The 22251-nt window shown below is 44.4% G+C and overlaps 1 protein-coding gene across 2 annotated transcripts in view; it reads left to right on the forward strand.

The window, feature by feature from the left end:
- The window catches only part of NRDE2 (NRDE-2, necessary for RNA interference, domain containing), a 66059-nt gene that overhangs the window by 28677 nt on the left and 15131 nt on the right, over window positions 1-22251 (forward strand). For both annotated transcript variants that reach the window (XM_033952852.1, XM_033952853.1), the window contains 3 exons: window positions 5245-5368; window positions 13637-13815; window positions 18393-18779. In XM_033952852.1, coding sequence (XP_033808743.1) covers window positions 5245-5368; window positions 13637-13815; window positions 18393-18779 — 690 coding nt within the window. The remainder of the gene's footprint in view (window positions 1-5244; window positions 5369-13636; window positions 13816-18392; window positions 18780-22251) is intronic.

A 22251-nucleotide genomic window follows, 5' to 3' on the forward strand; every position in this document is an offset into this window, starting at 1 on the left:
TGGGGAGGGTCTTCCTCCCAGAGGGCCGGGTGAGCAAATTGCAATCTCAGATTCGCCTGCTTTTGGCGTCCCGGTGTCCTCGGGCGCGAGATTTCCTCCGGGTCTTGGGGTCGATGGCGGCGTCCCTGGACGTGGTGAGGTGGGCGCGGGCCCACATGCGTCCTCTCCAGTATGCTCTGCTCCGGAGGTGGTCTCCCCAGAGGCACGGGATGGATGTTCCGGTCCCCCTGCGAGGCTTGGCGCGCTGCAGTCTGCGTTGGTGGCTCCAGACCCCTCACCTAGTTCAGGGGGTGGGTCTGGATCTCCCGCAGTGGACGGTGCTCCTGACGGATGCGAGTCTCCTGGGTTGGGGGGCTCAGTGTTTGGGTCACTCAGCTCAGGGCACCTGGTCCGCGGAGGAGGCCGCCTGGTCGATCAACGTGTTGGAGACCAGAGCGGTCCGTCTGGCGCTGTTGGTTTTCCACTCCCTGTTGCTGGGCAAGTCGGTCAGAGTGCTGTCGGACAATGCCACGGCGGTGGCTTAGGTCAATCGTCAGGGGGGCACCAAGAGCACTCAGGTGGCGCAGGAGGCGGCTCTGCTCATGGTTTGGGCGGAATCCCATCTGCTGGACCTCTCGGCCTCTCATATAGCCGGAGTAGAAAATGTTCAGGCAGACTTCCTCAGTCGTCACTTTCTAGATCCAGGAGAGTGGTGTCTCGGCGCCGAGGCGTTTCAGTTGATAGTGCAGGCTTGGGGGCAGCCCCTGATGGACCTGATGGCCACGGGTGGCAACGCCAAAGTGCCCCGCTTCTTCAGTCGTCGCAGGGACGGTCTGGCCGAGGGTCTGGATGCTCTGGTCCAGCAGTGGCCAACGGAGGGGCTGTTGTATGTGTTCCCTCCTTGGCCGCTGGTGGGCAGAGTGCTTCTTCGCATTGTTCCCCATCCGGGTTTGGTGGTGCTGGTGGCGCCGGATTGGCCTCGCCGTCCGTGGTATGCGGATCTGGTGAGGCACCTGGTAGCGGATCCTCTTCCTCTGCCTCTCTCGGACGACCTTCTGATGCAGGGTCCCATTCCCATGTTCGACCCGTCTCCCTTCTGTCTTACGGCGTGGCTCTTGAAAGGGGTCGCCTTAGCAAGAAGGGATATTCAGACAAGGTGATCTCTACACTGTTGGGGTCCCGGAGGCTTTCTACCTCTCGGGCTTATGTGCGGGTTTGGCGTCTCTTTGAGGAATGGTGTCGGGCGCGGGGAGTGACCTCTTTTCGCGCTTATCTGTCTAACATTCTGGAGTTCTTGCAGGATGGCCTGGATAGAGGCCTGGCTTGGTCTTCTCTCCGGGTTCATTTTGCGGCCCTGTCGGCCTTTCGAGGGTTGGTGTCAGGTCAGCGTTTATCGGCTCTTCCTGATGTGATTCGGTTTTTGCGGGCGGCCAAGTTGCTTAGGCCTCCCCTACGGCCCTCGGTTCCCTCTTGGGATCTTAATCTGGTTCTCTCTGTTTTGGTGCGTCCGCCTTTCGAGCCCTTGGACGACTGTTCTTTGAAGGACCTTACTTTGAAGGCGGTCTTTTTGGTGGCCATTACTTCTGCTAGGCGTGTTTCTGAGCTGCAGGCTTTCTCTTGTAGGGCTCCCTTCTTGGAGTTTTCTAGGGAGCGGGTCGTCTTGCGGCCTGTTCCTTCCTTTCTGCCGAAGGTTGTTTCTCCTTTTCATGTCAATCAATCGGTGGTTCTCCCGGTCTTGGGTGGTCGGGAGGGCTCTTCTGAGCAACGGCAGCTGCGCAAGTTGGATGTCGGTCGGGTCCTTCGCTCTTATGTGCAGCGGACCCAGGAATTCCGGAAGTCCGATCATCTCTTTGTCCTCCTGGCGGGTCCTCGTCGGGGAGCGGGCGCTTCTAAGGCTACTATTGCGCGCTGGATCAAGGAGACGATTGCTTCCGCTTATCTTCTGAAACAGCAGCCTGTTCCGGAGTTTCTCAAGGCTCATTCCACTCGGGGTCAGGCGGCTTCTTGGGCTGAGTCGTCGCTCGTGCCTCCAGTGGATATTTGTAAGGCTGCGGTTTGGTCCTCCTTGAATTCCTTTGTTCGTCATTATCGGGTTGATGTGCAGGCGCGTCGGGACGCGGTGTTCGGTGAGCGTGTACTGGTATCGGCCCTTCGGGGGTCCCGCCCGTGAGAGGGACTGCTTTGGTACGTCCCATTCGTAAAGTTAACCTCTACTGGTCTGGAGAGTGCTAAAGAAGGAGAAATTAGGTTCTTACCTGCTAATTTACTTTCTTTTAGCTTCTCCAGACCAGTAGAGGTCCCCACCCTGTCTGTTGTTGTTGTTGTTGGGGCTGTTGCGCGGGCAGTTTTTGGTTTTTGCTGCGGGTTCTAGTATTTTTCTAGGGCCGGGGAGAATTGAAGAACAGCGGCTGTGGCTCGGCTGGCTTAGCTGGCGAGCTGTGGGGACATTCTTCCTTCGGGAATTTCTCCTCTGCATTTTCCAACAGCATTTTGGGTATGTTATTTGTTACTCCTTTTGGAGTATTGTTTTTTCTCTCTGTTGTTTTCCAGTTCTTGGTTCTGCTTGGCTATTCGGCAGACTGAGGGAAATAGAGAGGAGGGGCTAGGATATACTGTCCCAAAGTTTTGTTTTCAGTCTCCACCTGCTGGTCATGATTAGATATATACCCCATTCGTAAAGTTAACCTCTACTGGTCTGGAGAAGCTAAAAGAAAGTAAATTAGCAGGTAAGAACCTAATTTCTCCTTCCTAGATAGCGTCTACGAACCCATCAAGACAATTCCTACAGTATCCCCCTACCCAACCCCCCCAATCTGGTAGAACAGGCTCAAAATAGTTAATGTGGGTAGTGTGATCGCCAGCAATAGAGGGAAATCCTTAAAGTATCACGGGTTGAAATTTCTCACTCCAAGCAAGCAAGGGAGCCCAAACCTTCTATAAGTGAGAGAGCCTATTAATTATTTTTCTTTTTTTAATTCTTTATTCGTTTTTAAAAACTTACAATATGTGTAACAGCATATATAACATTTTAGACTAAGACACAAACACTTAATATTCTGTTAAAATCCATATCAGAATTTAACCCCCCCTAATCAATAACAATCTTTAAATTCAAGAAAACATACAAATAATCCCCATTTCTATATACCTTACTTTAATAATCAAACCAAAATACCCTCCCCCCCTCGGACATACATATTTAAGAGGAAAAATAATATTTAATCATTACAATATATGGTGCCATCGATTCATTTTTTTTTTTTTAAACTTACAATAAGTGCAATAAAAGATAATCTTAATTATACTTTTTGGTGGAATTCACTATACCATATTTATAAGATGGAAAGAGCAATTGCTTTGCAGAAAGGGTCTTGCAATAAATTTTTGAAGATCTGGGGGCCTTTGGAAAATTATTGTAATGGGTAGACAATCATTTTCCTTAGATAATATGTGTATAATTAGGGAGATGGGGGGGCTGTTTTGGAATTTTTATTAAATGCTTACTTCAGTATATTCTTTTAGATATGTTTAATTGAATTAATTGAAGGTGGTTGGGAATGGTTAAAAATTCAAGTATATATGATATTAGAAAGATTTTCAAGTGTTTTAATTTGTTATAATGATATATTACTGTACACTTGTTACAAGATTTAAAATGAATAAAGAATAAAAAAAAAAAAAGAAAACCTACAATAATCCCCATTTCTATATACCTTACTTTAATAATCAAACCAAAATACCCTCCCCTCTCCCCCCCTCGGACATGCATATTTAAGGGGAAAAATGTGCCATCGATTCATTTTTTTTTTTTTTTTTTTTTTTTAAACTTACAATAAGTGCAATAAAAGATAAAATCATTTTACACTTTAACATCACTTTTTTTTTAATTTCTTTATTCAGTTTTACATATCACAACAAGTGCATCAGAAAAGTCATATGATCTTATCCTTCATGTAACACTTTAAGTACAACATAACATTCTTATATTCATATTCTATAACATCACTTAATATTCTATCAAAGTCTCATTCAGATCAAATATCCCTCCCTCCCTCCCACATACCCAACAACTGTCCTTAATATAAGAAACCATAAAGTATCCCCCCCCCCCCAACTTGGACGTGTATGTTCAAAAAGAAAACCCAATATTCATTCTTTACAATATTTTGTTAATGGCTCCCAAACATCCTGAAATTTCTTAAAATTCCCCTGCTGTATGGCTATTACCCTCTCCATTTTAAAGATGTGATATAAAGAATTCCACCAAAAACTATAATTCAGCCGGTCCCAATTTTTCCTTTCGTTTTTAAGGTTTTTTAAAATTCATTTTTCACATAACAACAAGTGAATCACTTAAATTTATACAATTTCATTACGTACACACTTTATATTCCTTCATACATTACTATATATATAATTTTTCCTAATATGCTATATGGCAACCCCCATCATAATGAATAAAAGTTTATTATTATTATTAGAAGATATTTGGCTCTTAGCCACCAGATTTTCCAATAAATTATTTATTTGACCCCAAATTGATTTTCAAAAGGCAAGTATCAATGATCTAATGTCCTATTTCTATGAAGGGCAGTTAGTTTAGACATCATTCTCTCAAGAACACCATCCAAAAGAGGAAGCTCTCGCTGTTTCCAGGCAGCCGCCATACTGAGGAGGCTAGCTGTCGCTACTTGAGTAATTCCTTCCGTATTTAATTAGTAGCGCAGCCAAGCACTCTGCTCTCATGTTGCTTCCAGATTCATGCTCACTACATATCTCACCTTTATTCTCTCTGTCCCAGCACATATTGCAAATTGTGAACACTTCTTTTTGAGGGTAGAGCGATTCGTGTTGGTGAAATTAAAGCTCCCTGTATATGCTGTGGTTTAGTTTACAGATCTTGCTTTACAGCAGGGGTGTCCAACGTGCGGCCCCGTGAAGTATTTTGTGCGGCCCCAGTCGAGGGCGATGCAGTGTTTTCCTCTGCTGCCCACGGGTGTTTACCGTCTTGCCGGCTCCCTCCTTTCTCTTGCTGCAGCGTTTGCGCATTTGTGCGGTCCCAGAAACATTTTTTCAGCCAGTGTGGCCCAGGGAAGCCAAATGGTTGGACACCCCTGCTTTACAGTAAAGATTAGACTTGGCTGGATTAAATTTTAATATTTTTCCATCTCATCCCTTATGGAGTTTCCCAGCCAGCAGTCCTGTAAGGTCCCTAATCATACCCGGTGCAGTTCAATGATTACTGGCCCTTTGTTTCTTGTGCAGGTGGAGTTTTTTGAACCTTTCTGGGACAGCGGAGAGCCTCGGTTTGGGGAAAAAGGCGCCAAAGGCTGGAATGCGTGGATGCGTCAACAAGAAAGAGGAGGCTGGATTGTTGTCAGTAACTTTGGTAAGCTTGCCTGTTGGCATTTATCACATGATCAGCCTTACAGATCATTTATCGTTTATTAGATTTAATATACTGCACCTTTTCAAAGCAAGACAAGGCAGTGTGCAATAAAATACCAAATATATATAAAAGAAAGGAAAAGCAGAACTCTGTTAACATAAAAGAAAGAATCAGCCATACAAGTACATCCTTTCAGTCCAACATTGTGCCCATCCATACTCCCAGCACTCCAGAAATCAATATAATGAAAGAGCCTTTTCAAACAGTTATGTTTTTAAAGCATTGTGAAAAGATGAATATGAGTGATAGAGAATTCCACAGTGAAAGCAACTGCATAAAAAGCTGAATTCCTCGTAGATTCCCACTTAGCTTTAGAAGGGTGTAGAATGACAAGTCTGTTAACCATCAAAGAACGAAGAATCCTATGTGTTTGTTTTTTTTTTTTTTAAATAATTCTTTATTGATTTTTCCATACTTCAAAAGTGCAATACATGAATATATAACAGAAAACATCAATTAAAGCACATCCACTTACAATTATATATATATATATATATATATATATATATATATATATATATATATATATATATATATAACCACTCATTTTCTCTCCCCCACTCAATGATTATTCAAGAAAACATAGCGATATTTATTTGCCCAGTAACCTTACTCTCTTCATATTAATAATATCTTCCCTTCCTCCCACGCCAAGTGTAACTACATTAGGGTCAAATTAGGACATAAGAACATAAGCAATGCCTCCGTTGGGTCAGACCTGAGGTCCATCGTGCCCATCAGTCCGCTCACGTGGCGGCCCAACAGGTCCAGGACCTGTGCAGTAATCCCCTATCTATACCCCTCTATCCTCTTTTCCAGCAGGAAATTGACAAATCCTTTCTTGAACCCCAGTACTGTACTCTGCCCTATTACGCCCTCTGGAAGCGCATTCCAGGTGTCCACCACACGTTGGGTAAAGAAGAACTTCCTAGCATTCGTTTTGAATCTGTCCCCTTTCAACTTTTCTGAATGCCCTCTTGTTCTTTTATTTTTCGAAAGTTTGAAGAATCTGTCCCTCTCTACTCTCTCTATGCCCTTCATGATCTTGTAAGTCTCTATCATATCCCCTCTAAGTCTCCTCTTCTCCAGGGAAAAGAGTCCCAGTTTTCCCAATCTCTCAGCGTATGAAAGGTTTTCCAAACCTTTTATCAGACGTGTCGCTCTCCTCTGAACCCTCTAGAGTATCGCCATATCCTTCTTAAGATACGGCGACCAATATTGGACACAGTACTCCAGATGCGGACGCACCATCGCCCGATACAACTTCTTTCGTTCTGGTTGTAATACCCTTCTTGATTATGCCTAGCATTCTGTTTGCCTTCTTAGTGGCCGCTGTTTACTGTGCTGTCTGCTTCATTGTCATGTCCACCATTACCCCTGAAGTAAATGCTGCTTCGTTTACCTCATTGGAATGACTATGAGACAGCATTGTATTTTCCAAAACAGACAATATTTTTATTGTTAGTATAAAGACTTACAAAATTACAGCAGCAAAGGCATAGCAGAAAGAAATATATTGTCAGTTCAGAATATGCAATGGAGAGTAGAACTTACACCCATATGCCAAGCAGGGGGCTATCATGTCCCTGCTGGCATACTCAAGTGAATCTCTCTCTGGTTTTACCTGTGATGCGTGGATTGTTATATAGAGAAATTTTTCCTTTGTTTCAAAAAGCACATCCCCGAACTCTGGTCATGTACTTCCCTATTGGTACAAAAATGTATACCTAACTATTCCTCCCCCCAGTCCACGCCTCTCTTACTTCTCCCCCCCCCCAGGAGGGGGGCCCCGAGCAGAAGCAGAGAATTCTTCTTGAACTTTCTTCCTCCAGCTCTGAGATCCTTATCACCTTGCAGATGCTAATTTGTGGTTTTATAACGCTGTACATCTTCAGGATGGCGACCTTGTAGATAATCTTATACAGAAAGTTGGCAAGGGGGTGACCTCCAGCACCCCAGCTATACTTGGTTCCTATAACTTGCTTCAGAGACAGGCAGCAAATGTCCAGCCTGGGTAAGAGTTCTGTCTTGATACCACACTCCTTCATCTCTACTCCCCCGTCATCCTGCAGGGATTATTGCTTGTTATAAATGTTTTATGACTTTCCAGGGTGCTTGGCATATGTGAAGTCATACAGCACTGATAATAGCTCAGCAGAACCTTGGAGAAGTATCCTCCCAGCAGGGAATGGAGACAGGAACTTTGCAGCAAAGGCCAGCTGGGTTAGCATTTCAAAGGATACATGTGTTCACAGATAGCAAGGTACAGGCTGGGCCAGGCTATAGGAAAATATAGGTTAAAAATGTCTGTAGTGTCCAGCATACACAAGTGAGGCCAGTATGTCCAGTTTATCCATCTGTATGTCCAGGTTATCTATCTCACCCCCAAGTCCCTTTCTTGGGTACTCTCATTCAATAACATCCCTCCCATTGTATAGTTGTACCTCGGGTTTCTGTTTCCCACATGTAATACTTTACATTTCTCAACGTTGAACTTCATCTGCCATCTCGTCGCCCATTCCCCTAGTTTGTTCAAGTCCCTTTGCAATTCTTCGCAGTCCTCTTTAGTCTGAGCTCCACTAAATAGTTTGGTGTTGTCCGCAAATTTTATTATCTCACACTTCGTCCCTGTTTCTAGATCATTTATGAATATATTAAATAGCAGCGGCCCGAGCACTGAGCCCTGTGGGACCCATTCGTGATCCTCCTCCAGTCCGAGTAGTGGCCCTTCACTCCTACCCTCTGTTTCCTACCCGCCAACCAGTTTCTGATCCATCTATGTACATCTCCTTCCACCCCATGGTTCTTCAGTTTCCGGAGTAGGCGTTCATGGGGCACCTTGTCAAAGGCTTTTTGGAAATATGATGTCTATGGGGTCTCCTTTGTCCATCCGTTTGTTAATTCCTTCGAAGAAGTGCAATAAGTTCGTTAGGCATGATCTTCCCTTGCAGAAACCATGTTGGCTGGTTATCAAAAGTTCGTTTCTTTCAAAATGTTCATCGATGTTTTCTTTTATCAGTGCTTCCGCCATTTTCCCTGGAACCGAGGTCAGATTCACCGGTCTGTAGTTTCCCGGGTCACCTCTTGATCCCTTTTTAAAGATGGGCGTAACGTTGGCTATCTTCCAGTCCTCCGGGATCATGCCTGTTTTCAGGGATAAATTGCAAATTTGCTGCAGTAGTTCCGCTATCTCCTCCTTTAATTCCTTCAGAACCCTTGGATGGATTCCGTCCGGACCCGGGGATTTGTCAGATTTTAGTTTTTCTATCTGCCTGCGTACATCTTCAAGGCTCACTTCATGGATGTTAATTTTTCTGCTTGATTTCCATTGAAGAATTGCTCAGGTTCCGGTATGTTGGATGTGTCTTCATTTGTAAATACAGACGAAAAGAACATGTTAAGTCTTTCTGCCACTTCTTTCTCCTCCTTCACCACTCCCTTCCTGTCTCCTGTCGTCCACCTCCTCCCTAGCTGGTTGCTTCCCTTTAACATATCTAAAGAACGGTTTGAAATTTCGTGCTAGCCTCTCTTCATACTCTCTTTTGGCTTTTCGAACCACTCGGTGACATTCTTTTTGATACTTCCTTTGCTCTTTCCAGTTCCCCTCAGTTTTGTCCTTTTTCCATTTTCTGAATGAATTTTTCTTATTGCCTATCGCTTCCTTCACTATTTTAGTTATCCACGCCGGGTCTTTTGTTCGACTCTTAAACTAAACTAAACCTTAGGTTTGTATACCGCACCATCTCCATAGTTGTAGAGCTCGGCACGGTTTACAGGAATTGAGATGAAAAAAGGAACTCCAAGGAAAGGATAAAGATAGGAGGAAAGAAGAGAGTTTAGAGGACTAAGATATCAAAGGACTAGGATATCCAAGGAGGAGGGAATGTTACATTTTTGAGGAAAGCCAGGTTTTCAGATGTTTACGGAAACATTTGAGAGAGCTCAGGTTCCGAAGAGGGGAGGTAAGGTTGTTCCAGAGCTCGGTGAATCTGAAGGGGAGGGAAGTCCCCAGCTTTCCTGGGTTGGAAATGCCTTTTAATGAGGGGAAGGATAGTTTCAATTTTTGGGTAGTTCTGGTGGTATTAAGATTTGAGGAGTTCCAAGAAAGTGGAATAAATGGAGGAAGGATGCTGTGGAGGATCTTGAAAGTTAGGCAGATGCATTTGAAGTGGACTCTGGAAATTATCGGAAGCCAATGAAACTTGGACAGGAGCGGTGAGACGTGATCAAATTAGCTTTTTGCAAAGATAAGTTTAGCCGCGGCATTCTGAATCCGTTGGAGTCTGTGAAGGTTTTTCTTTGTTAGGCTTATGAAGATAGAATTGAAATAATCCAGTCTGGAGAGGATGATGGATTGGACGAGAATGGCAAAATGCTTTTGCTGGAAACAGGATCTTACTTTCCTCAGCATGGGTAGGCTGAAAAAGCATTTTTTTACCAGGGAGTTGAGGTGGTCATTGAAGGACAATGTAGAATCAATGATGATGCCCAGGACCTTGCTGGAGAATTCGAGCTGCAGAGTGGAGCCGGAGGACAGTGGGATTGAGGTGGGTAGCTGAGCTAATTTTGGGCCGAGCCAAAGTAGTTTTGTCTTGGATTCATTCAATTTCATTTGGACGGTGTGGGCCCAAGATTGGAGGTTCGAAATACAAGAGGATATGTTCTCTGAGAGATTAGTAAGGTTCGAGTCGGTCTCGAGGAGGACAAGGATGTCATCAGCATAAGTGTAAATTGTTTCAAGGGGGGATAGATGGAGGAGTTTTAGAGAGGACATAAAGATGTTGAAAAGGATAGGAGATAGAGGTGAACCTTGCGGGACTCCACAGATTGGTTTCCAGGGGGAGGATGAGTTGCCATTCATGTTGACAATGTAGGATCGGGAACAAAGGAATTTTGAGAACCATTCAAGGACAGTAGAGGAGATGCCAATAGAGAGTTGGTAAATTAGAATATCGTGGTGGACAACGTCGAAAGCAGCAGAGAGGTCGAATTGCAGGAGGACGGCAAACTTGTTGCGAGAGTGAAGATGTTGAACTTTAGAAATTAGGGAGGTCAGTAGGGATTGGTGCTGAAGTTGGGACGAAAGCCATATTGGTAAGGTAGGAGAATGGAGAATCTCTCAAGATAAGATGAGAGTTGGGTCTAAATGATGGATTCGAGCATCTTGGTTAGGAGAGGGATATTTGCTATTGGGCGATAGCTGGATGGTGTGGAAGGGTCGAGGTCAGGTTTTTTCAGTAGAGGGGTTAAGGCGATATGGCCCATTTCTAGGGAGAAAAGGCCCGAATGTAGGGCGGAGTTTAAGAGTTTGGTAATGGAAGAGATGGCCTGAGTGGGTATTTTCTCATAGAGGAACCCTTTCTGAATCTGGGGATATACAGATTTTGTGCCTCGCTCACCATGTTCTTGAGAAAAGACCAGGCATGTTCTACCATTTGCCATTTTTTGGAAGTGTTCCTAAGTTTCTTCCTTACCATTTCCCTCATTGCTTCATAGTTTCCTGAAGTTGAAAGTTGTCGCTATGGTTCTCTTCCTTTCGGTATTCCTACCTCAACCTTGAACTTGATCATGTTATGATCGCTGTTTCCCAACGGTCCCACTACCTCTACTTCCTTTGCAGGTCCCCTTAACCCATTTAGGATTAGATCCAGAGTGGCATTTCCTCTCGTTGGTTCTCTAACAAGCTGCTCTTTATCTTTTTTACTTTTTATAATGTACTTATCTTAGTTTCCGCCAAAGCCCGGGAGCCAGACCCGACATGTTTCGCGCTATTGCGCTTTATCAAGGGCCTCCCAAGATAGCTGCTGCCATCCGACTCCACGTAATATCTCGTTATAAAAAGTAAAAAAGATAAAGAGGTACATATTTTGAGATATATAGAATAAATTATATTTTAAAAAATCTTTTTGATAGCTGATAACTTAAAAATGTGAGTAGCCAATGATGAAGGTTGCCATGTAATTCTTCCTGCAGTTGATAAAGAAACATCAGTGGAGTGGTGGGACTGAGGCTTTCTCATTTACTGATGTATAAATCTGAAAGAGGCGATAATATCTAGTCCTGTATGACCTATAAAAGAGTACGCTTTGAACCATGGCATTTCTTGATTGTTGTGCAGTCATCAATAAAAATTGTTGAAATTAAAGATAAGGGGGCAGACGGAAGAAGATGACGACAGTTGTTCTACTCAAAAAGTGCGATGATTCAGAAATGATGTAAACCAGAACTACTCCTGAAATGCCCAGTGATACTAAAGTGCATGTTTTTATCTTTCTTTCTCTCTTTCGCTCTCTTTCTCTCAACAGCCTGTCAGTCACACTCCATAGCATCTGCATTGTTTATACTCTTCTGGTATTTTGTTTTCTAGCTTTGCTTCTCATCTCTTTTTCAGCAGACAGCCATCTGCTTTGTATTTGAGAGCTATTGCAACTTTTCGGTTTTTCCCTTTATCTATTCTTCACAGACTCTGCTGCGTTTTCATTTTCAAAGCTTGGTATTCTTTCCTTCTCGGCTAACACCCATCTTCTTCCTAAGTGAGATTTGTGATTCTTTTCCATATGCTTTGCTCCGGCCCTGTGTTGCTAATATGGAATTGCTGTTCTTTCAGCTTAGCATCTCGAGCTCAGTTCATCTTACTTCAAAGGATTGCCTAATTTGTCGCTAATCCTTTCTGGTTAGCTGCACTGGTTAACTGCACAGACACTGTATGGAAAGGCCTTATGTTCACAGAATAAGTAGGATTTCATCCATACAGAATTGGCAGGTCTTTTTTCCTAATACGGTAGATCTTCTGTGCTTAAACTCACAGGTTTAGCTGGTTCTACTCATAAAATTGATTGACTTTGACCTCAAAAGATGTGCTAGAATCAGTTCTATGAGTGTTTCTGACTTGCCATCTAGGGACTACGTATGGATTTCTTTGCAGTATTGTCTTGGATTATATTTACAACATCAGCAGCTCTTATCCTTTTGGACTTTTCTGGACCTTCTGTCATAGTCACCTAAGCTTATCCTTGCAAACCCTCAGGATCACTGATGCTTCTCCTCATGAAGTCACCTATGGTAGTCTCTGGTTGCCTTCTCATGTACAGTTTCTGGTAATTCCTTCATAGATTCACTTTAGTTATCTTCAGAGTCTTTGTCTTCCTTCACCAGTGGTGTGCGTTCAGGGCCTTCAGGGGATTCAGTGAAGGCCCTGATCGCTGCCAGCAATGTGGTGCTCCTCCTCCATGCGGGCTGTGGGCTGCTTGCTCCCAGATCCTCCTCCTTACCTTTGTTCAGGCTGCAGGCTGCTCACTCCCATCTCTTCCTCTTGCTGACGCAGTTCTGGGTGTCAAGCCATCGGAGGATTCTCTACAGATATTGAATCTGTAGGCTGAAGGGAATCTGGAGTTAGCAATGGAGGTCTAGGGTACAGAGTTTGAGGGAGGGGCCATAGGGGGAGATAAGTGAGAAGAGATATTGAGGGGCTGCCGAGTGAATGCACTTGTAGGTCAGTAAGAGGAGTTTGAACTGTATTCGGAAATGGATGGGAAGCCAATGAAGTGACTTGAGGAGAGGGGTAATGTGAGTATGGCGGCTCTTGCGGAATATAAGTCATGGAGGAGAATTTTGGATAGATTGAAGAGGAGAGAGATGGTTGAGCGGAAGTCCTGAGAGAAGCAAGTTGCAGTAGTAGTAGTGTGCTCGGAGAGGTCTGATTTTGGTAATATTATAGAGGAAAAAGTGACGGGCTTTAGCGGTTTGTTTTGGATCCGAGAGGAGAAAGAGAGAGGCGTCAAAGATAACCCTGAGGTTGCGAGCAGATAAGACAGGAAGGATGAGAGTGTTGTCCACAGAAATAGAGAATGGTGGTGGGGAGGTGAGTTAGGTGAAGTTCGGTCTTAGCCATGTTCACTTTTAGGTGGCGGTGAGACATCCAGGCAGCAATGTCAGCCAGGCAGACTGAGACACAGGCCTGGAGAACTGGGATCAATTCCCACTGCAACTCCTAGTGACTGTTGGCAAGTCACTTAACCCTTCATTGCCCCAGGTACAAAATAAGTACCTGTATATAATATGTAAACCGCTTTGATTTTAACCACAGAAAGGTGGTATATCAAATCTCATTTCCTTTCCCTATTTGTTTCTTTAAGCTGGAGAGGCCAGATACTGTGGGGGAAAGTGGGTGGCAAGTTCACATGGGTGATGTGTGGGGTTTATTTTTAGATGAGGAGGAAGAAGAAGATAATGCGGAGGATGAACCAGAAATAAAGGATAAAACTTGTCCTCGATGGCGCATCTGGCTGGAGATGGAGTGTGCACGTGAAGCTAAACACTGGCTACCCTGGAGACCTGACAAAGCAAAAGGCCAGTCAGAAGAGGATTGTGAGGACCCAGAGAGACAGGTAAGTGGGCGAGAGGAGGGAGGTCTGGGATTCATGAGTTTGTTTTGAGTTCAACCTGATCTATCCACCAAATAAACAATGTCCTTTGAAAATGTATAAGTGAAATGAATTTAAAATAAATACATTAATTTCCAGAATGTGCATTGTATGTTGGAATAAGCTTCTAGAAAAGGCCTGCAAGTTCAAGGGCTGTAAACAGGTCAGGTATTTAGGATCTTTCTAATGAATATGCATGAGAATCTCCATAAAAATGAATATAGTGGACATATAGGTCATTCTCATGCATATTTGTTAGGAATATCCTGAACCCTGGTCTGCTTGCAGCCATCAAGGACTGAACTGGGACAAGCCTGTCCTAGAACCAAGAATTGTGCTGGGAAGGCTTTTCTTCAATAGCAGATGCTTGGCCCTTCATCTTTGTGGAGACCCCTCAAACATATGCAGTCCAAGGAAGTTTTTGAAATTTGTTTGCGAAAAGGAATGGAAGAGAAGTTGTTTAGAATAATTACTGAACTGTTGCATACAGCGTTTGAAGGTATTTGTAATTTAAAGTGATTTGGTGGCAGAGGGAGTGACATCATTGGGCAAAGATGACTGCCTGACTGGTGAGCTCCTATGGGGCTGCAGCAATAAAACAGATGATTCATGTAGAGGCCAGCCATGACCCCGACTGCCAGACCATCTCGGGCTCCACCGCTCGCCAGCCCAACCTGGAAAAAAAGGAAGGATCCTTGGTGTCCCCTTCTCCTCACCATAGGACGTTGCATCAACTGCTCAAGTCCCACTGACCACATCTGGGCCTCTCCAACAGCTCTCTAAAAGGAGCCACAGCAGGCGGGCCTGCTTCGCTAGTGGGCCCTGCTGAACGGCTTATGTGGCCCTTTATATGGACCAAAGCGACCAAGCCTTGGACCTACTCTCACCTGCAGGCACTCCGTGTAATGCACAGCAAGGAAACTCGTTGTTTCCCATGCAGAACTTAACGGCAGGATGCCCTGGGAACAGGCCTAAGGTTTTTATTGGCTCAGGTGCCTAAAGCCCCTCCCGGGGAGAGGCCTTTGGCGCCTGAGCCAATCGGAGCATTAGGCCCCTCCTAGTACATCCCAGGAAATTGATGATTTGGGTTAATTCTTTATTATCCTTAGGAAAATTTCCAGTGGAACAAGGTCAAATTGTGATCACACCAATTAGAAAAAATACTAAAGAACCATCTAATATTGCATCCAATTTCAGACCTATTGCTGATATCCCCTTGGCCACTAAATTATTGGAGGGGGTGGTAAATGTTGAACTAACCACATACTTGGAGAAGTATAACATCTTGCATGATAACCAGTCAGGTTTTCGATCAGGTTACAGCACCGAAAGAGTCATAGCTTCTCTGTTTGACTACCAGCACTCACTATTTAGTCAAAGTTCAAGCGCTATGATCTTGCAACTTGATCTAAGTAGTTCATTCGATTTGGTCGATCATAACATTCTTCTGGATTGCTTGGAATCCATTGGTTTCGTGGGTTCCTGGGCAAAAGATCTTATCGGGTGTTTAAGGATGATATTCTGTCCTACCGCTGGGTTAATTCCTGCGGAGTTCCTCAGGGTTCCCCTTTGTCTCCCACCCTATTTAACATCTATCTTGTTTCTTTGGGAATTTTTTTACAGAGCTTAAAGCTTAAATTCTATATTTATGTGGATGATATCACTATAGACATCTCGCTAACCTGTCTGTCATCTGAGTCTACAAATTCATTATCAACTATTTTAAATCAGATTGAACTCTGGATGGCTGCCTTCAAACTCAAATTAAATTCAGAAAAAAACACACTTTTTTTTTTAGCAACTCCCAATGATAAAATCAAAGAAACAATGATACATGTAAATGGGATGGATTACATTATTGAACAATCTTTAAAAATATTGGGAGTAACTTTGGATAAACATCTCACATTGGAAAAACATTCTGATTTAATATTTTAAAAAAGCATTTCAGTGCTTTGGAAGCTCCGCACCATCAGAAAGTACTTTGATGAAGCCTCTTTTCGCTTGTTAACTCAATCTTCCATTTTAAGTATTCTGGACTACTGTAACATCATATATTTGGGTGCTTTTAAGAAAATTCTCAAAAAGTTGAAAGTAGTTCAGAATATGGCTGTTCGCCTTATTTTTGGTTTAAAAAAAATGGGAGCATATTACTCCATTCTATCAAAAGCTTCATTGGCTGCCATTGGAATCCAGAGTCTTATTTAAGTTCTCATGTATCTGCTACAAAGCAGTATTTGGCATGCTACCAGGCTATCTTACCCCTCATTTTACCCTGAGTTACATTAATAAGAGCTCTCGAAGAGTACACTTGTTTGCTTATCCCTCAATAAAATTCTGTCATTACAAAAGGTTCCTCGACAGAACCTTTTCTTTTCAGGCAGCCACACTGAATACATGGCTTGCCAAAATTGCGTTAGAAGCGTCCTCTTCTCTTGATTTTAGAAAACAGATATAAACTCAATTATTCAGTAGACTGACAACCTAATGTATCTTATTACTTATAATTTTTATCTCATTTTAAATTGCTTGTTTCTTCCCACTGTAAGCTTTTAACTTTGCTGAAATTTTAGACGATTTAAATTTTAAATATCTATTTGTACTGTATGTATAATGATTGATTGATGTGAACCGCCTAGAACTCCTGGGTATGGTGGTATATAAAAAAAATAAATAAACTATTTCCCACTTAATCTTTTGTACCGAATATATGCCCTAACCCAGTGTCTCTCAAACTTTTTTAGCTCCGGCACACTAAACAGAACAAATGCTTTTCACGGCACATTATAATTGAAATTATAAAATTGCAAAGCCAACAAAAAATTAAATTTGAGGATTATTTATTTAAAGTTCTTTAACCTATGTATAGGTAATTGTAACAACGGTAAAACTAAAGTAGATAGAAAATCCAAGTTCGTAAAGAGAAGATGATCCAAATGGTAAAAAAGCCTTGATTGCTTTGTTGCTCAAGTTAGGATAATTACTGCATATAAAAATAAAATTAGTTGCCGTTCGTTCTCAAGGACCAATCACGTCAAAGAATGATGCTTGTCTGGATGGTTGTATCGTTACACTCATAACATTGACAGACTCTTGTGTACGTGACGTACATGTCACCTAGGAGGAGAGTGTGTCGTGGTGGTTAGAGCTACAGCCTCAGCACCCTGAGGTTGTGGACTCAAACCTACGCTGCTCCATGTGATCCTGGGCAAGTCACTTAATCCCCCCATTGCCTCAGGTTCATTAGATAAATTGTGAACCCATTGGGACAGACAGGGAAAAATGCTCAAGTACCTGAATAAATTCATGTAAACTGATCTGAGCTCCCTTGGGAGAATATACTAGAAAAATGAATAAATAAGTAGTGTGAAAAGTTTCAGCCTCTGATAAGCATAGCTGGTATTGTGATGTCATAATGCCTCATTCCACCAATAAGAGCCAACCTCATCAGTGATGTCGCAATGGCTGGATTGTCCTATACTTGGCTCACTTTTACTACATTTTGATTTCTAGAGTGGCGCAGTGGTTAAAGCTACAGCCTCAACACCCTGAGGTCGTGGGTTCAAATCCTGCACTGCTTCCTGTGACCCTGGGCAAGTCACTTAATCCTCCACTGCCCCAGGTACATTAGACAGATAGGGAAAATGCTTGAAGTACCTGTATGTAAACCATTTTGAGTGCAGTTGCAAAACTACAAAAAGGCAGTATACAAGTCCCAATCCCTTTCCCTTACTTATGAAGGGAATGTTTAAAAATAAAGTAAAATTCTGGAATCTCTTGTGGCACACCTGAAGTCTCTTTGGGGCAAACCACTGTGCCGTGGCACACAGTTTGAGAGACACTGCCCTAACCTTTTGGTATTGGTGAGAAATGTATGATGGAGGAGGTTGTTTTGTTTTGGGGTTTATAAAAAAAGAAAATTTTTATTTCTTTATTCATTTTATAATTTACAACAAGTGTACAGTAAATATCAAACAATTAGAATACAATATCACTTGAAAATCTACCATATCATACAACAAAAAGATATAATCCCCACCCCCTCCCACTTCCATATACAACAAAAAATATACCACATGAATATAATATCTTATCATTCATATATATTATTAATAGAAATCCAACCCCCCCTCCCCCGATCCACATGTAAGAATTAAAAATTGGGAAAAGTGTAAATTATTCATTATAAAAATCTAAAAATGGCCCCCACACATCCTTAAAGTTCTTATGACATCCTTTTTGAATTGCCAACGCTCTTTCCATTCTAAACACTTGACACACTGAATTCCACCAAAAACAGAAATTCAACCTAGTATGATCTTTCCAGTTATACATTATTTGTTGAATGGCAACTCCTGTCAATATCATTAAAAGCTTATTATTATTAGCAGATATTTGAGGCTTAGCTCTCATCAGCATGCCAAATAAAATTGTGTCGTATGATAATGCTACATAATTTTCCATTAAATGATTTATTTGATCCCAATGATTAGGAAACATGATGATCTGTTCCCTTACCTGTATTTGGTCTATTTTTGCAGGTGTTGTTTGATGAACTGGGTCCATCTTTGTTCCGAATTTCCAGCTCTGAGCTGAAATTTCAGCTGATGTGTGCATTCCTACAATTTTTGGGGGTTCCATGTGGATGCCATCTTCCTGCTTCCTGCTTATACCTAGCAATGGATGAGAATTCTGTCTTTGACTGTGGGCACGCTTCTGAGAGGACACTGACCCCTTTTGATTGCCTGTCCTCTGGAGTTGGCACTCTTGGCCATATGGAGACAATGGTCACAGGGAGACGACAGACAGGGCATCCTAAGGAAGGAGAGGAGTTCCTACAGAACATTTTCCGGTTGGCACAGTCTTGCTTCTCAGGGGAGGCGAAGTCTCATTTCTTAGTCTGTTGGTTTCAGTATGAAATATCAAAGGTACTTTAATACAGTCAAACATAACAGCTCGAACAGTTTATCATGCTAAAGGTGTGTAGGGTCATGGCTTTCTGTGGTTCAACCAAAGTGATATACATTTATTGTATGGTAATATGTAGAAATAAAGGGAAAAAATACCTTTTTTTATTGGACTAACTTAGGGCTCCTTTTACTAAGGTACGCTAGCGTTTTTAGCGCACGCTCAAGATTAGTGCATGCTAGCTGAAAAATTACTGCCTGCTTAAAAGGAGGCGGTAGTAGCTAGCGCGCGCTAAAACTGCTAGTGCACCTTTGTAAAAGCAGCCCTTAATGTAGTTTATGATTAGCTTTTGAAGGTAATCCCTTCTTCCTCAGATCAGAAATAAGCAAATATTGGCAAAATCAGTATATATAAGGGAAACATGAAAGCATTTCAGTGGTAGTTTGAGACAGAGGTGATAAAGCAGTTTGTCATCTGTCTCCTACTCAACAAAGACCTTGACTTTCTTTCCCACTATAAAGAAATTCAAACTGCTTTGTCACCTCTTTGTCTCAAACTCCCACTGAAATGCTTTCATGTTTCCCTTATATATACTGACCCTTCAGTTTCCCAGAGCAGAGCCTACACTCCTTGAGGCTCTTTGTCTCTTATTAATCTAAGCCCTGAATATGTATACTAGTGCTGCCCGAATCACGATTCGAATCGGTTCACCGATTCACTTCGGGTGAACCGATTCGAATCGATTTAAAACAATAAAAAATCGGCTTCTTTAGCACTCTCCAGACCAGTAGAGGTTAATCTTTACGAATGGGTATATATCCAATCATGACCAGCAGGTGGAGACTGAAAACAAAACTGTGGGACAGTATATAATATACTCCCTTCTCTATTTACATCAGTCTTCTTTCAGTCTCCAGCAGGTGTTGAGTGATCTGTACCCATCTCCCTTGGTAGGGCTGTTGGAATTTGTTTAGGGGATTTATAGTCCCTGTTTTTGGCCGGACGGAGCTTGGGCGGGCCCTGTTTGGGGGTCCGTCCGACCTCGGGGGTGTCAAACCCGGCGGGTCTCGAGCGGGGTCCCTCCCCCCACTTCCTCCACCTCCCCACATTTTTTTAGAGGAGCCTCAGCAGTAAGCCTTGCCCCGTAAATCAAGCAAGGCATATTGCTTCGAGAGCCTGTGGAGTCTGTTCTGTAAAAAAAAAAAAAAATCCTGAGGTAGTGCCGGTCTGAAGGGATGCTTCCCTGTCAGTTTAATGTTTTTTACTGTATTTTTTCTTCTAACCGGCACTTTGTTTCTAGCTAGGTCGCGTCTGGAGCAATTGTGCCCTTCTCCGGGGGAGTGGGACACAATTAGGTCCAGCCGCGAGGCACTCGCGGCCGGACTGAAATCGGTAGTTTGGCCCGGTGAGGTGGTGGAGCTCCGTCGGCAGCAGCTGCAGGCGTCCAGAGCTCCCCGCCAATGGTGCCTCGCGAGTCGGCTGGGAGCAGTGGGGAAGCCCGGTCTTCCCCAACCGCCCACGGAGGGATTCCCCGAAGGATTCCCTCTCAGCTGATTTTTTGACAGCTGATGCCGACTTGCCTGTTTTAGCGGCTGGGACTGTTCAGCCTTCTCAGCCGCTACAGGCCATGGAGGGAGCATTTTTGGCGGGAACTTCGCCATTTTCTCTGTCTGGCCCCTCCATTTTGTCTGCAACCTCAGGTGACCTTCCCCCTGTATTGCCGGTGCTCCCTTTGGTTCCCTTGGGTGCCCAGCTTCGCAACTTGTTTCCCAAGTGGGCCAAGATCATGTCCGATCAGTGGGTCCTGGTGGTGGTGCGGGACGGTTATGTACTTGAATTTTGCCCGCTCTCTGCCGGATCATATCTAGCCTCTCCATGTCAGGTGGCATGGGAGACGCTAGCCTTTCGCCAGACCCTTCAGCGCTTGCTAGATCTCAAAGCAGTTGTCCAGTGTCCCCTCAGGAGTGCGGTATCGGCTGGTATGCCATTTCCTTTATGGGGCCCTAAAGGGAGGGGACCTTTCGGCCCATCCTTGGTTTAAACTGAGGTCAACAGGACTCTCAGAATTCCCTTTTATTCGCATGGACACACTGCAGTCTGTCCTTCTGGCTGTTCAGCTGGGGGAGTTCCTGACTTCTCCCGCTCTGGCAGAGGCCTACTTGCCTGTTTCCATTCGGGCCTCTCCTCAGCTCTTTCTTTGCTTTGCGATATTGGGTCTGCACTATCACTATAGTTCTGTGTGCTTCCCTTGGGCCTGGCCACGACTCCCCGGACGATCGCCAAGTTGATGGTGGTCGTCACGGCGGCATTGCAGTCAGAGGGCATTCTGGTGCACCCCTTCCGGGATGATTGGTTGTTTCGGGCGAAGTCGTTGCAGGAGAGCACCCGAGTTACGGCTCAGGTGGTTGAGTTTCTCCGGTCACTGGGCTGGGTGGTCAACCTTTCCAAGAGTCGGTTGGTCCCCGCTCAGCATCTGGAGTACCTTGGGGTTCTGTTCGACACCTCCTTGGGGAAGGTCTTCCTTCCAGAGGCCCGGGTAAGCATATTGCAATCTCAGATTCGCTTTCTTTTGGCGTCCCGGTGTCCTCGGACGCAGGATTTCCTCCAAGTCTTGGGGTCGATGGCAGCGTTCCTGGATGTTGTGAGATGGTTGCGGGCCCACATGTGTCTCTTCAGTATGCTCTGCTCCGTAGATGGTCACCCCAGAGGCTCAGTTTGGAGGTCCCTGTCCCTCTGCGAGGCTTGGCGCGCTGCAGTCTTCTTTGGTGGCTCCAGACCTCTCATCTGATCCAGAGGATGAGTCTGGATCTATCGCAGTGGACGGTGCTTCTCACGGATGCCAGTCTCCTCGGTTGGGGGGGCTCAGTGTCTAGGTCACTCAGCTCAGGGCACCTGGTCCATGGAGGAGGCGTCCTGGTCGATCAACATGTTGGAGACCAGAGCCGTCCCTCTGGCGCTGTTAGCCTTCCGCTCCCTCTTGATGGGCAAGTCGGTCAGAGTCCGGTCTGACAATGCCACAGCGGTGGCTTATGTCAATCGTTGAGGCACCAAGAGCGCTCAGGTGGCGGAGGAGGCGGCTCGGCTCATGCTTTGGGGCGGAGTCACGCCTTCTGGACCTCTCGGCCTCTCACATGGCCGGGGTGGAGAATGTTCAGGCGAACTTCCTCAGTCACATCTTAGATCACAGAGAGTGGTGTCTTAGCCCTGTGGCTTTTCAGTTGATAATGCAGGCTTGGGGTCAGTCCCTGATGGACCTGACGGCCACGAGTGGCAATGCCGAGGTGTTCCGCTTCTTCAGTCGTCGCAGGGATGGACTTGCCGAGGGTCTGGATGCTCTGGTTCAACCATGGCCAACAGAGGGGCTGTTGTGCATGTTCCCTCCGTGGCCATTAGTGGGCAGAGTTCTTCTCCGCATTGTTCGCCATCCGGGTCTGGTGGTTCTGGTGGCTCCAGATTGGCCTCGACATCCGTGATACGCAGATCTGGTGACAC

The sequence above is a fragment of the Geotrypetes seraphini genome, chromosome 7 (assembly GCF_902459505.1).
Source record: "Geotrypetes seraphini chromosome 7, aGeoSer1.1, whole genome shotgun sequence".
NCBI classification, from domain to species: Eukaryota; Metazoa; Chordata; class Amphibia; order Gymnophiona; family Dermophiidae; genus Geotrypetes; species Geotrypetes seraphini.